At 38.9% G+C, this 15,695-nt stretch overlaps 1 protein-coding gene across 1 annotated transcript in view; it reads left to right on the plus strand.

Annotated features, from left to right (window-relative positions):
* Positions 1-15,023, plus strand: part of SYT10 (synaptotagmin 10) — a 51,669-nt gene extending 36,646 nt beyond the window's left edge. Inside the window, exons 4-7 of the mRNA XM_034779906.1 lie at positions 6,564-6,684; positions 7,877-8,048; positions 11,243-11,372; positions 12,940-15,023. Of these exons, the coding sequence (XP_034635797.1) occupies positions 6,564-6,684; positions 7,877-8,048; positions 11,243-11,372; positions 12,940-13,011 (495 nt within the window). The 3' untranslated portion in view covers positions 13,012-15,023. The remainder of the gene's footprint in view (positions 1-6,563; positions 6,685-7,876; positions 8,049-11,242; positions 11,373-12,939) is intronic.
* The last annotated feature ends 672 nt before the right edge of the window (positions 15,024-15,695 follow it).

Raw genomic sequence — 15,695 nt, forward strand, 5'->3', positions numbered from 1 at the left:
GAAGGAGCTGAGGCAAATAATGGTAAGGTTCCTGCCGTACTGTTATTAAAATGTTGTAATGTTTACAGTGCATCAAGGAGCCATTTGGGGTGGGGGTTGGTTCCTTTTGGGGGTACATTACCAGGCATCTATTTGTTCTTGAAAAGACAGGCATCATTTGGAGAACATAGCAGTTTTCCAGGTATTGGGATGGAAAACAGCAGTGGTTTACCAGTCCCGTGGAGGAGATCTGGCCTCCTATGCCAGTGCAATGTTTCTTCTGAAGGTCACCTCTCTACATATTGCTGAGTGGAGGGGTTTGGAGAGCTACAAAGGTGGACCAAGCACATTTGCCTTGCCATTGAACCTGAAAAACCAGCTTCAATCTCTCCTACACCAAACATTTGCTGAATTATGCTTACAGAACTGGGAGGCAATTCCAGAGGAAGTTCACTGTATTTTAAGCTAGCTGACCGAGTTCCATGGAAGAGGAACAAAGAACCACAAAGAACATCCACCCATCCCCTAACCTTCCCTGCATCACCAGAAAGTTCAGGCCCATGTCCAGTGACCATCATTGGAAAAGGACAGGGAAATGCAGAGTCGTGCTGCAAGTGCATTTTTTTTCCCCTGAACTTTCAGATTAACACCTCAAGCTTGTTACCTCTCCACTGCGAAGGGACATAGCATTGTGTGTGTGTCACTACTACTGCTGGCCAAGGGTGGTCAGGGACCTTTGCCTAAGGGTGAGGCAGCAAAAGGTTCAATGCAGGGATGGCCCTGGAAAACTATTGATACTTGTGACCTCGTACGCAGCCTTAACCTACATCTCCACTACACTGTAGAAAGAATATGAGGCTATGCCCCAGCAGAGGCATGCACTTACCCACACACCTCAGGTGTACTAGCTTTCTTGCCCTTTACTCTCTTTCAGGGACATGCTTTAGGGCTTCAGATGTGGACAATAAGGAGGTTTTGGCATAACAATGCACATGTAACTGTGTACAGTTGCAAGTGTAGACGTAGCTATATAGACTCACATCTCATGGTAGTGTGTGTGTATGTGTGTGTGTGTGTGTATGTTTACATCCTTGCTTGGTCCATTAGCTGGGTTTGAATATGGGACTTTCAGCACTAAAAGTATGAACCTCCACTGCTTGAGCTAAAGAACCCTGTCTAGTAGCTGAGAGCTTTAGTGTATCAGCTTCGAGAGGGGGACAAAAACTCAAACTTTGCTAGTGTCATTTACATATGCACTATTCAAGCCCTCAAAATAGGAGGTGCATAGGCTTTGTGCTGCACCTCTGCACAAGGATGGATTTCACCTGTATGAATTCCTGCCCAGCATATATATTATAATAATACATTTTAATGTTTTTGTTCCCATATGCTTCAGGATACCTTAGCAAAATATACATAATTAATACAAATATGAAACAGGGCCACATGCCGTAACAGATCTATAAAAGAAGAACAGAACAAAAATACTAGTAACCTCCATTCCACACTTACCGAAAATATACCTCTCACAAAGATATCAGCCCAGCACATATGGTGCCACCACAATTAAATTAAAAATAGAAAGTCAGGAGACTTGCTCCAAAGGATATCAAAATGGTTTATACTGAACCCAGAAAGCAAGAGAATTCCGAGTCATTGGTGGCAATCTGTGCATACCAGATCTCTCGAGACACCACTATGGTATCAGTCCCCAGTGACAGAGGACCTTGAGATGGAATCTATGGATTATCTCAGTGAAACCCTTCATTTCAATTCTGGTACCTTGATTCTACAGTGATGGACACATTATAAATGGCATAGATGAGATTAGATACTTTGGAATGGTGTCTATTCAGAACTCATTTGTTGTCACATGACATAGGGCAATAAGTTTCCCTCCGGTTGACTGATTCTACTATCTGTTATTTAGTCATTAAGGGGAACACCTGCCTCCTGCTCCATGGATGCAGTTCAGTTGCTCTGGAGGATATACATATAGACCCTTGCTTCTAGGCATAAACACAGTCTTCAGCCTGTGGAGATCGGAAAATCCCATAAAAGGGCTCACTGGGCCATAGTAACCTCTGTGGAGCTGCTCTTCAGCCACTCTGCATCCTGAATGGAAATATTTCCCCCCCTCTGCTGCCCCAGACATTGAGCACATCATTTGGGCCTGACTTAGTAATAGTAAGAATCTGAAGCACACTGGCTCTACAATAGGTTGGCAGTGCAGCCATCAGAGCACAAATGTCAGTGTAATGGGTGAAACCACCTGAGCAGTTATAATACAGCAGAACCCCATTCATCTGACCTAATTGGGACTGGGGTCAGATCAGATAATCCAAAATTTGCATAATCAAGAGAATGGGCTAAGAGCTTTCTATCCATTATTTTAAAGACGCAGAGTTGCTTTTAAACTAGCTGATCCCTCCTGGAAAAGCATTAAAACATAGCCCCCTTCTTTATTTTCAGTATACGTGAACTGTTACTTCTAGTAACCAGTACCAGTTTTTAAAAATGCAGAAATTATCATTTTAAGTTGCAACAACAGCAATACTAATGGTAACAACTAACAACAGTAACAATACATAATATGCATAAAGTATCACATTAAAATACAATACTGTATATAGTACAGTGATAGGTACAGCAGCACTCATGTTGATAATGGCTGGAAAAAATCTAACAGTTTGTGTTGTTTTAGATGAAAGGGTCTCTTCTTCATTGCACGATCACGGAGTTGCTTCATCAACAACTGTTCAGTGTGTGCGCTGGTTGTTCAGTTAATATGGAAAGCTGGCTAATGGAGGCTTGGGTGAACAGGGATTTACTGTACGATAGCTGAAAGAAGCTGCAATCTATTCCTAGCTGATGGTCACTTTAGAGAGTTACCATATAAATGTACTGCAATGGAATAAGACTAGTACAACTGGTGTAGGTCATTCCAAATACCCTACTTTTCCTGCGATATCCGTGCTTTCCAGTTTTCCTTCTGTGATATATTTAATAGTATGTGGAACAGAAAATACTTTGGAAATTTAGGGATAATGTTTTCCTTTACATTCAAGGTAACCTGCATACTCTCTTCAATGTCCAACATATTGTTAAATGCTTGGTGTTTGGATAGTAATTTTTCAATGTCATTTTCCATCTACATTGTATATGGAATATTTAAATGGATAAAAAGGGATGATCCAGAGCCATGAATTATTATTTATTTACTATTTATTAAGCACTGCAGAATGCAGTAACTATCCTAAGAATTTACAAGTCTATACAATGAGAACTTTTCCATTCAAGTATAACAAATTACCTCCACATCTGGCTTTCTGAGGGAAGAATTGGGCACAATGTGTCCACCCCAAACATAACATAATTTGTGTATAATGCTATATCACCTTCACCCTTGCATTACAATATCACTTACATCTCCACACTCTTTCAATGCCAGCTTTTTAATGCATGAATAATTCTACCAATCGCCTACTGAAACAAAGATTAGACATCATGAAGTCATAACATGTCACTCTCATTTGAATTATAATATTTGTAAGAAATGTTTTTAAAAGATCTAAGTTACCATCATCCTCTGGATCTTCCTGCCCCATATTTATCTGGGTTTTAGATTGTAAGTAGAACTGCAGGGGGAAAAATTCTCAATTTTGAAAAGTCCAAAAAATATGTTGTGATTTTTATTTTTTGAAAATTTCCCCCCAAAATATGTTGCTGTTTTTAAAACTAGCTTATGGAGAAGTCAAATACTTTAGTAAATTTGAAATTTTGCTTACAACTTTTCATTAAAAGTTTTGAAAAAACATTTGCAATTTCTTTCATTAATTTTTGCCCAGCTGTAATTGTACAAGCACTTCAGGAACAATCTGTGTCTGATTTGTGCTTTGAATATGGTGCCAAGCACCATGCTCATGCTTAGTAAACAAATAACCATTAGCAAAAAAATGATACAAACGTTCTGACACTTTGGGTTACGTGAGTATTCTGGGAACTGTGGTTCTATTTGTTTCCATTAGAAGTGTTTGGAAATCTAATTTAAAATAAAATCTCCTATTTAAGATTTCAAATCATAGCTGTAAACCTTAACATGCATGATAAAGCCAAAGAGAGACTCTCTCAAGGCATCCACTTGGCTGTGGTAGCCCTCAGGTCAGCCAGGTGGTCATGGCTATTTAGGAATGATAATACCAGCTGGGCTATGTTATCTCTTTCACTTAATAACCACAGGACTAGATGGAAGGATGATGTGTGTCCCCCTTGTCTTTCCTCTGGCCAGCCCACTCCCTTACTATGGACAGTCAATCTCTATCCCCTCCCCCAGCATGGACCTTAGACTATGTTAAGATGCATAGGGTATTTGTTGGCGGGGAGGGAGCATGGAGGGGATGGTGATACAAAGATAGCTACACCCTCTTTCCATGTGTAATGGGGTGGGATTCATGCAAAGATAGTACCTTCTGCATATGGATACATGGGTCATAATCTGGCCCCATGTACGTAAATTAGTACTAATAACTGAAAGGGCTGTATTAGAATAAAAGTGCAGATATGACAAAACTGCTAAATGTAATTTAAGGCTTTTCACCCCTTTTGTGAATGGGTGGGAAAATGTCACTTTTCATTTGTTTATGTTTTATTCATATTTTCCAGAAGTGGTTTTAATGTATTGTAATTTATAAAATTGAAAGTAGTGAGTCACAAAATAAGAGGTACGAGAAGAGGTGAAGTGGCCAATTCCATCTGATGTGGACTGAATGTGAGCAAAAGGCATTTTGAAATATTTGGAAACTTTGTCAAGCAATGAAAATTGCATAGGCACATGCCTATCAACCTATTAATTTTCAAAACAAAACCCCAAGAAAACTATTTTACATGTGAATGGGATATAAGCTGACCTGCACAAAATTCAATCTAAATAAGCTTCCAAGATTTTCACTATGTCTTTGGTGCTCAGAAAGTCTGAGTCACCAGGTTGAATTATCACTGGGACTCACCGGCAGGTACCATCCAAATTTTAAGTTATCTGCTATTTTTGGCTTTTTTGCACACATGACTTTACAGCATGGGCAATCAGTTCTTTGTATTTATTAATGGTACAAGAAAGAATTTAAAGCTATTCTGAAACCTACATTCTCAAATTTAGAGCTACAGCTAGAGGCCCGGATTCAGAAAAGCAATGAAGCATGTGGTTACCTTTGCAAAAGACTGTACTTAAGCATATATTTAAATTTAGTCATGCACTTAAATTCCATTGAGGTCAATTAAACTACTCATGAGAGTAACTGTCACCAATGTGAATGAAGAGTCCCAATCTGGCTCATAATTATCAGCACCATACTGTATCACCTTCTACACAGGCATTATTAATCTGGCATATTATGGTAAAATATTTCCATTCTCCTCCACGTACCATAACTGTTTTACCATAAATGGCCCAGTAACAAGATATACTTATCAGCCAACTGCAAATGTATTAATTTCTCAATACATATATAACTACAGGTATTGATGCTTGAGCCAAAACTCTTTGAAGTCAATGGAAAGACCTCTGTTGTCTTCAGTTAGTATTGGATTGAGCCTTTAGTTCTTACTATACTATACAACTTTATTTTTGTGTTTTTAAGGTTTAAAAAGTGTGTGTGTTTGTTGTTTTTTGTTTGTTGATTTCACTGAAGAAAGATACCTGAACACTATCTACCATATCTGCTATCAAATATATTTAGTTTGTAAGGAAATTACTGTACACATGGGTGGGAGAAAGGGTCCATAATTCATATCACTTTTTTATCCTTCAATTTTCAAGCTTCATATTTATACAACAGGGCCACGTTATTTCCTTGTTCCATCTCTGGCCAGTGTCTCTCTCCTGTATGTAAATAATATCTCTATGTAATATGATGAGTAAGTTCCAGAGGAAGAAATTTTATTTGGACTTTCCCAGTTTGGTATATCACCTTCCTAAAGGTTATGTTGCACCCAGGAAGGAATGAGGTAGTGTAGGGAATGCTACTTTGCTCTTTCCTTCCTTCTATCTGACCAATAGAACACAGAAGAAGGAAATGGTAAAGAGCTTCATGTTGATAACTTTTACCTCTCTAAATGCTCACAAAATGAGGCAAATTTTTCACATCCACACAAATTTTTCATACATTTGTGGAAAGGGCTTAAATTTATGTGAATATACATTAGGCTAATACCTCACCACCTTACTGCCTGGCTGGGAGGGTAGAACACGGAGTCCCTTCCGGAGCTGACATTAGTATCTCTCCATGACTTCTAAGGAGCCATGGCATGCAAGGATCCTACATGTCCCTCACTCTGAATGCAACAAGGCTCTGGTCCCACCAGCCTGGAACATGAGAGTTCTGAGGTTGTTCCTGAACTAAAGTCCTCAATCTGCAACTCAAAAGCCGGTCATCAAAATATTCTTCCATTTCTAATGATTTTTTTATACTTCAATTTTTTTTTTGAAAAGTTTATTTATAATCTCATTTTTGAATGTTTCTACAGTTTTGGATTGTTTGAACTATTTGCATAATGTACAACATTCTAACCATATTTTTCCTTTTCAGGAAAGCATAGATTTGGGTGAAATCATGTTTTCCCTTTGCTATTTACCTACTGCCGGGCGAATGACATTAACAGTAATCAAATGTAGAAATCTCAAAGCCATGGATGTAACTGGCGCTTCAGGTAGGTATGCTTCTTTTCATTTAACAGCGTGGAGTTCTGGTCTGAAAAGTGGCTATATTAAAATGACAACTTCTTACTCAACAAATATGTGTATTTTGAATATGCTGAGTCATATCTGCTCAGTTTTGTGAAAAAATATGGGGTTTTTTTTTCCTGCTTTTTCTTTTTATTAGTTGTGCAGAGACAATATGGGTCGGAAAGAGTGAAATGAGAATTCTGTTTCATCTTTTGCACCATCAACCAAATTGTTTACAAAGTTCCAAACAATTCTGTGCAAAGCCATTGAAAGCAATAGCCATTGAGGGCATTCACTGAAGACAATGGGATTATGCAGGTGTAAGAGAGGGCATAATTTGGCCACCCCAACATTGATTATTTTGAAGCTGAGTGAGATAAAACACTGGTTAGCTGTTAGAGTTCAGGCTGAGTTTGCAGGACTGTTGATTGTTTTGTTTTGTTTTGTTTTTAAAGTTGTAAACTTAAACTTGATACAGAAAGCAGTGCGAGACAAACATGTAAATCCACAGTCTTGTTGTACCAAAGACACTTTACAGAATGGAACTGCTCTTCAAAAGACACTCCTTTAGTGGCACATTAAAAATCTCTACATCCAGTGGAAAGTTTTGATTTAGTTGACATTAAATTGTACTTTGATATTCACCTACAAAGTTTTGGGGCTTGTTTGTTTGTTTTTAATTAAGTTTTGCTTTGTTTTCTGGAGGGGTAGGACAATGGGGATTACTCTGTCCTCTTAAAATAATAGCAGAAGATAATTAAAAGAAAATGAAACATTAAAAATGCAGGGAGAGATTTTCAAAGGCACACAACTCCCATTGGAATTAGGTACCTAACTGCCCTTTGCACTTTTGAAAATCTCCTCCTTTTATTTTGTAACGAATATGTTTATTACATGAAAACTTCAAGAGAACTGGTTAAGGTGGAGAGGTCTAAATTAGAGCTACTGGCTGTGTGTGATGTGGGGGTGGGTGAATCTATTTTGTTTGCTTGCACCATTCTTTTGAGTAGACAGGAAATTGAAATTGCAGAAGAGACAGCTCTGGTTGCTTATGTCACTGATACCTATACAACTTAGGTTTTCATGAATGTTAGCCTGCTAAGAATTTGCTGCTCTTTTGCTTTACATTTCAACTGCATTGAGACCAGTGTGTGAAAATGACTTCTTGTTACTCAGATCCGTATGTCAAAGTCTCATTGATGTGTGAGGGTCGAAGGCTAAAAAAGCGGAAAACAACTACAAAAAAAAACACACTTAACCCAGTTTATAATGAGGCTATCATCTTCGATATCCCTCCAGAGAATGTGGACCAGGTCAGCCTCTCCATTGCTGTGATGGACTACGATCGGTAAGTGCAATTTGTTCCCTGAAAATATTAATCTTCAGCAAGTGGTTACCTCACTATTGCAATTGATTTATTATTTTAACTGCCTGGTGTTTTAAGTAAATTCAATGTCACTAAAATAACACTTTTGAATCCGGAGGATTCAAAGCTACCATGGCTTTCAGCGTTTACTTCCGTTTATCAGCGTCATTAATGATGGTAAGAAGAAAATTAAACATGACTGAAAATTGTCTCATAAATGTAACCCGCATTAACAGTGTGAGTCTTTGTCCATCCCGTCCCCATCTCCCCTTCACCCCCCGACCTTGTGGCTACACCGTGTAAGGGGTTTGTAAGACTGTAAAACTTCCAGCAAATGGAGTTATTCCTTTAGCTCAAGCAGTAGGGGGAAAAGTTAGCTCTATAGGTTTCAGAGTAGCAGCCGTGTTAGTCTGTATCTGCAAAAAGAACAGGAATACTTGTGGCACCTTAGAGACTAACAAATTTATTTGAGCATAAGCTTTCGTGTGCATCCAAAGAAGTGGGCTGTAGTCCACGAAAGCTTATGCTCAAATAAATTTGTTAGTCTCTAAGGTGCAACAAGTACTCCTGTTCTTTTTATTAGCTCTATAGACACTGGTTAAATTCTTGCTGATAATTCAACCAGGGGATTCATTACTTCAGGTCAATTACCCTGGACCTGCCTACTTCCTGTCTCCATACAGAGGAGGGAAATACCCCACAACCGCATTGCCCACTTAAGTTCTGATATGGGCAGAGAGCCATCTCCTCCCATCCTTTCCCAGACAGTTTCCTAGCACAAAGGGGACAACTCCATCCCTATGGCTAAAATAGCCTGGGGGTTGCAAGTTACATTAGAGATGGATTGACAGAACAGTGCTTGAGCAGAGCCTACTTCACTCACACCTACTATTACTCATGAGCTCCAGAGACATTCAGAATTATAGGGGGGTGGAAGTGGGGGCGGGAGAATCAGCAGTAAAAACTGAGTCAATGTTATAAAACCTGTGGTGAATTTTCCCCATCCTTTAGTTCCTACCTCACCTTAAGACAGTGGCTGTGAAGGGCTTAGGGAGAGAATGGTGCAGTGAGTTATACACCATCAGTCCTTCTATAGCACTCTTCATTTGCTGATCTCAAAGTCTTTGTCAAGGGGAAGATGAGTATCATCGCCTGTTTACAGAGGGAAGAAATAAGAAAGAGTGAGGAAGTGACTCGGTCAAGGTCACACAATAGATCGATGTTGGAGTAAGAGCTATTAAGCATTTAGCTGGTGTTAAGATTTTTGCCTGTCATGGTTACACCCTTGAATGCCTTGACAAGAAGCATAGATCTATCTTTTATGTTTCTGTACCTGAGTTCTAATTATTATAACAGACTAAAGATTAAAAATATACCTTAAGATCACCAGCTACTCTTGGGTCCTGCATGAAGCCTGATTCCTCCAATTCCCACTCATCATCCCTCTCCCCACAATTTAAAACACAACAGCAAAACATGTAACTAACTAACCGGTGACACTCAAAACCTACTGACAACTATATGCAAGAAATCCATGGATCACCACACTCAGCTTCGTAGAGCCGGTAACCACCCCAAATACACCAAGAAATCTATTAGCTACAGCCAGGTACTTAGATGCCATAGAATATGCTCCAAGGAGAAAGTTTGGGATACACAGCTTAACACACTTCACCAAACAAGGACACTCCACCAGAGAAGTTGGAATGGGCCACCCAAATACTCTGAAGGAACCTGCTCCATGCAGAAATAACCCCCACCCTCTGACTCCACAACCCTAGTTGTCACCTACCACCTCACTGGACCCCATACAGGGTATCATAAAACAACTACAACCCATATGCCATAGGGATCCCATCCTGAAAGAAATCTTTCCTGAACCCCCACTTCTGGCCATCAAACAACCTGCCAACCTCTCCAAGCTCATTATCAAGCAAGCTCCTGGCAGACCAGGACACACCAACTCAAAGTGGCACCAGACCCTGCCAGAACAACACATGTAAAACCCGCAGACATATTTCCAGTGCTACAATGATCAACACCCCCCACAACATATCTTTCAAGATCCAGGGGTCTTACACATGCCTATCACAACATGTGGTGTACCTCATCCAGTGCACTAAATGCCCCAATAACAATTATGTGGGTGAAATCTGACAATCACTACACTCTTGAATGAACTCACGCAGGAAAATGATAACAGACAAAAACACTCTATCACCTGTGGGTGAACACTTTTCACAAAGTGATCTCTCTATATCTAACGTCTCAGTCCTCATCCTCAAAGGAAACATGCACAACACTTTCAAAAGATGAGTCTGGGAGCTTAAATTCATAACTCTGCTATCACTAAAAATCATGGACTGAAAAGAGACATAGGATTTATGGTTTATTACAACAATCTATAACCCACTAACAACATCCCCAATTGCTTTGCTTCCCCTTCCACCCCGCCTTCCTTTATCCCAGTGATTGGAGGGGTGTTAATGGGCTACTTCACCTTGAATGGTCCCTTGAAATGTGTGTTAACTACTGGTGCTAAACAATCTGTTCCACCTTGTATTTAGCTGTGACAATAAGTAAGTTTCTCAGACATAAAGCAGAGCTCTGTGTAAGCTCAAAAGCTTGTCTCTCTCACCAAGAGAAGTTGATCCAATAAAAGATATTACCTCACCCACCTTGTCTCTAATATACTGGGACCTACAGCCACAACACCGCATACTCAAAACCATGGTCAATAATTTGTATGTTATCCCTGTCTCCAACTCTTTGCCTGTTCTTTTGGATTGTAAGTAGAACCCTGCACAGATACCAAGTTTGTATCAATCAATCAAGTCAATCTGCGAACATGGTCCATGGATATCTGCATCCACGGATGCAGATATCTGCAGATATAAAGTGGATATCCTCAGATTTGCCGGACTCTAATTGTAAGTTTTCCAGGGCAGGGTCAATTTCTTCATCGGTGATTTTATAGCTCCTAACAAAATGATGCCCCAAACCTGACTGGGATTTTTAAGTCGTCCTGTAATATATATGATTAATAACAATAATGTGCACACTTTGGGCATCTTCAACATTTTGCGCTAAACCAATCCAACTGCATTATGGTTCAAAGATGTTAATAAATCTATCTGCATTAAAAAAAGCTTTCTCTGCCCTTCTGTAATCCTCAGAGTAGGACACAATGAGGTGATCGGGGTGTGTAGGACAGGACTTGATGCTGAAGGACTTGGAAGAGATCACTGGAATGAAATGCTGGCTTACCCCCGTAAACCTATTACTCATTGGCATCCATTGGTAGAGGTAAGAAGTAGAGTATCTCTATAGCCAACTTGTTGCTACATCTCTCTGCTTTTAATAACTCATTTCCAAGAGCCTCTGAGAATCATGACATCACTAAGGTGGGGACCTTGTGGAAGATCCTCCACTTAAATCTTGCCTAAGAGTTGTGTGTGGTGGGGGAGAGAGGGTTGAATGGCCAAGCAGGGATGCCTGTGCATACCTTACATACTGCAGAAAAGCACTTTGCACTGCCCTGCAAAGGCTGGTAAGGAGATCCACTTTGGGGCAGGCCAGGGGTCAGAAATTGACCCTGGGCTTCAGAGATGGATTTCACTTCCTCAGCCTTCCTGCACTCCACTTCAATAGGACCTGAAGTTTCTTACGTTGGTGGACTGAATTTTCTCTAAATAGCGGACAGTCAAAAGAAATCTATGACTCAGTTCACGTCTAACGAATGCTTTTATTGATTTTTGCTGTTATTTTAATCAGTGAGGTTCTGATTTCGGGGTTTACTTTTGATCTGAAAGTATCACTTCAGAAGTTGCCTTGCTCTGCTCTCAAGGTTTTGATATAAAGTTCTTTCAAATCTTTTTAGCGGTTACCTATTGTTTATTTTGAGATTACCAAGGATTGCTTAAAATTACTTGGGAGTGGTAAATGTAAATATTTCAAGGCCAATCATTTCCTTATTTGAAATGATAAGCATTAAAGAGAGTTGTGTAACTAAAATATTGAGTTTAGATTTCTCCATTAAGTAGGCTGAGTTGAGGCTACACACCAGTAGCCGCATACAGAGATGCTAAAACAGTCATTTATTTGAACCCTCTAATCCTAATGCAGGGAAAATTCTGTGTGTAACTGTGAACTTTGAGAAGATCCCCTTCAGAGTCTTAGGACCACATCCTGCCGGATGCATAACACCCATTGGAGTCATGGCTTTAGGGCTGGGAGGGTGCAGGCTGGGTTCATTAGGCAGCAGGCCAGGATTGGGGTCAGGGGGACAAATGTTGTTCACCCCTTCTCTTCAATCAAGCCTTGCAGATAAACCAGTTGAGAGCTGATGCAACCTGAGGCAGCACTGACTATTTCATGGCTCCCTCTACTGTGGGGAACCACCCTTAAAGAAGCGTCCAGGGCTGTGGCAGCTGGGGAGTGTCTACTGGAGCTACATTCTCAGGGAGAGTGTGAGAGAGAGGAAGCTGGAGCCAGAACAGTTCAGAGGGCACTGCACAGAGGTTCCTGGCCTCCTCCTGGATTCTCCAGCACATATGCACGGTTTGGAAACAGAACTGCAGCTCAGTAGATGGTGAAGCAAACCACACCCAAATGGAATGATTCAGGGAGAGTCCTTATGGGGTCCCCCCCAAAAAAGTTTCCTTACCATGGTTAATTCTCCAGGAGGGTGTGTCTTGAGGCATAAAAATTACTTCAGATTAAGTTTTCATTTTCTAAAAATGTCCTTTTCATTTGGGGGTACAATTCAGCTCCTTCTTTTGGAGAGGGTCCTTGTGACTCTCTCATCCTCAGAAATAACCATGATGAGTGGAGAGATCTGATGATGATTGTAAAACTAAAACTTTTCTTTCAGTTACCTGGCCAGGCAACCAGTTTTGATAGCCAGGGGTCTTGTTCATCACCAAAACCACCACCTACACCCTAGGGCACAAGAATGGATTCATCACATCCAGTGTCCAAGCTCCATGTCCATCACACCTACATTAACAGAAGGTTTGGCTTCCTCAGATGAACTGTATCCATATTTTTGTATTAAAATAGATTTTCTTCCTGTTCTAAGTCTTATATTACAGTTTATAATAATTTCTTAAGAATGAATTTCACTTGAGCCAAAATACTCCTTCCTTATGCAAAGATATTCATTTTTCTCTCTGTCATAAAGGATTGTTTTGATACAACCTATTTCTTTGCAGATGGAAGGAAATCAGAGAAAAAAATACATATATACTAGCACTTGAAAACAAATGGAGCTTCTTATGCTATTCCTTTTAAGGTAGCAAAATTGTCATATACAGCACTTACTTTGTAACTTGCCTCTAAATTATAAATTTTGCACTAAATCGTATATGACCATTAAAGAAAACCTTTACAGCTTTTGATGTACTAGAAAAAGATAATTCTAACAACATAATGTCCAGTTTCTCTATGATTGTCTTGAATGTTACTTTGCTCACTGTAGGCCTGCACCAGAGCCCACTGAAGTCAATGGAAAGGATCCTATTGAATTCATTTGGTTTTAGTTCAGGTCCTATGGACCATATCCTGCAAATGAATGCATGCAATTGAACCCTTACAACAATCCTACTGACATTATGGAGACAACTATGCAGTATTTGATATCCAAGCTATTTTGACTGGATGCCTTGTTCGCATGGGATTGGTTCTGTTCTGTTCCTATGAATTCAATATGACTGGATGAGTGTTTTTCTTAGAATCAGGCTTCCAGTGAAAATACTTGTGATTATGAATTTGAAATTTGCCTTCTGTCAATATAGTGAGGTAAAAACTTAAATGTTACTACTTCATAGAACATTCCTGCTAGTAAACTCAAGAATATTCAAGGAAAGAAAATACAAAATGAGCATCAGTTAAAGCTAGTTGGTTAAAAAACTGAATAAATACTAGCACGTTACTTTGCAGTATTGAGCCAAGTCTCAATAAAACTCCAGTTTAGCTCAGTGAGAGAATTTGTACTAAGTACAGACAGAGAAAAGGCTGCAGGACTGGGCCCTGGGCTTTTAAAGGTGAGCTGCAATAGGAAAATTAATTAGGGGTGTTCCCTTTTTTTTGTTTGTTTGTTTGCTTGCTTCTTTTTGACATATAAAGAAAGCCAGAAAGGTTTTAGTTTAAAAACAATCCAAAAACATTTTAAAATTAGAAATGTATGTCCTGTTTATGCAGAAAAACTCTGTAATGATGGGAGAACTACCAAATTCTGACATGACAGGAGTCAAGAGAATGAAAATTGAGAGGAGGGGATTTTTACTCAGACTTAAAAAAATCTTTTGGGTTTGGTTGGCTTTGTTAATACCTATTTTATTTCAGTGACTAACATTTTGGATAAATGATTTATTTATAAAAATCCATCACCTCCAGCTTTTTAATTAAGATGTGATAGCTCCCAGTAAACATGCTCTGACTGAGATGTCTATCATTTCTTCCAGAAAAACCACGGAAAGCTAGTCTTGACATTCTAGTAAAACGAAACATAAAATAACTACATACATAAACACACAGGCCTTCTTTATATATTACTGAAAACAAAAACAAAAAAAAGGGATCAATGTTTGAAAAATTTCTTTGCAAGTCATCTTTGCTGAATCCTATAGAAACTGTTTCCTTCTAGAGATTTGGTCCTCTTGTCCCATGGTATTTTAACCCTCAAGATTGTATTTTAATAAATAAATATATATACATACAGCCTTGCAAATTTTTACTCATCCACTTGCCCTGGGCGAGTAAATTTTTTAAACAGGGGAGTAAACTGTAATTTGGTTTTCATCACCATCATCATCATGAGATTTTGTGCCTGGGCTTGTAAATTTTCGTGATAGTTTTGCAAGGCTAATATAGAGACATACTTATATATCTGGAGATTCAAAAACTATTTTGAGTATACATTTATCTTAATATAAAGTATTATAGGAAATGGGGTTTTGTGCCCTAAAAGTTACTATTTTGTAATGTGGTACTGTAACAGTTGACTGAATATTCTTTGCACTTTTTTGCATCTAATATCCAAAAAAAGCTAACAAGTTCACAATCAAATGTAGCACTAGTGTTCAGTAATGAACAACATCTTGTTTATAACTGTTTCATCATTTTCTATTAATATCATGTATGTTTTATTATGAGTGGCAAGGTATTTAAATGATCACTTTCTTGGATTTAAATTATTATCCAAAACCAAAGGAATAATAATCCAGTTTGTGCCCTCTTTTTTTTTTTTTTTTGTTCAGAAAATTATTAATAATGGCTTGTGTTTCCAAACTTGATTTGTGGGTGCTCTGCCCCTCTGAAAAAACAGGCTGCTTAATTGGTGCCTACATATGAATTGAAATGCTTAAATTTAGGCATTCAACTTTCAAAAAAAGTCTAGCTGTAGATTATAGATGGTTTCTCATATCGTGCCCTTATCAGTGATGTATTTAAGTAATGTAAAGCGGTTTATTTTTTCATTGATCCCTTGAGTATTGATCCTGCAAAGTTAAGCCTGTGCTTCATTTACCATGTGAGCAATTTCATTCTTTTCAAGGGGAGTTCTCACAAGTTATGCATGTGTGTAGCTTCTTGCAGGATTTGGAGCCTTAGACTATACCATTTTTTCTG

This window comes from Trachemys scripta, chromosome 1 (assembly GCF_013100865.1).
Source record: "Trachemys scripta elegans isolate TJP31775 chromosome 1, CAS_Tse_1.0, whole genome shotgun sequence".
Taxonomy (NCBI): domain Eukaryota; kingdom Metazoa; phylum Chordata; order Testudines; family Emydidae; genus Trachemys; species Trachemys scripta.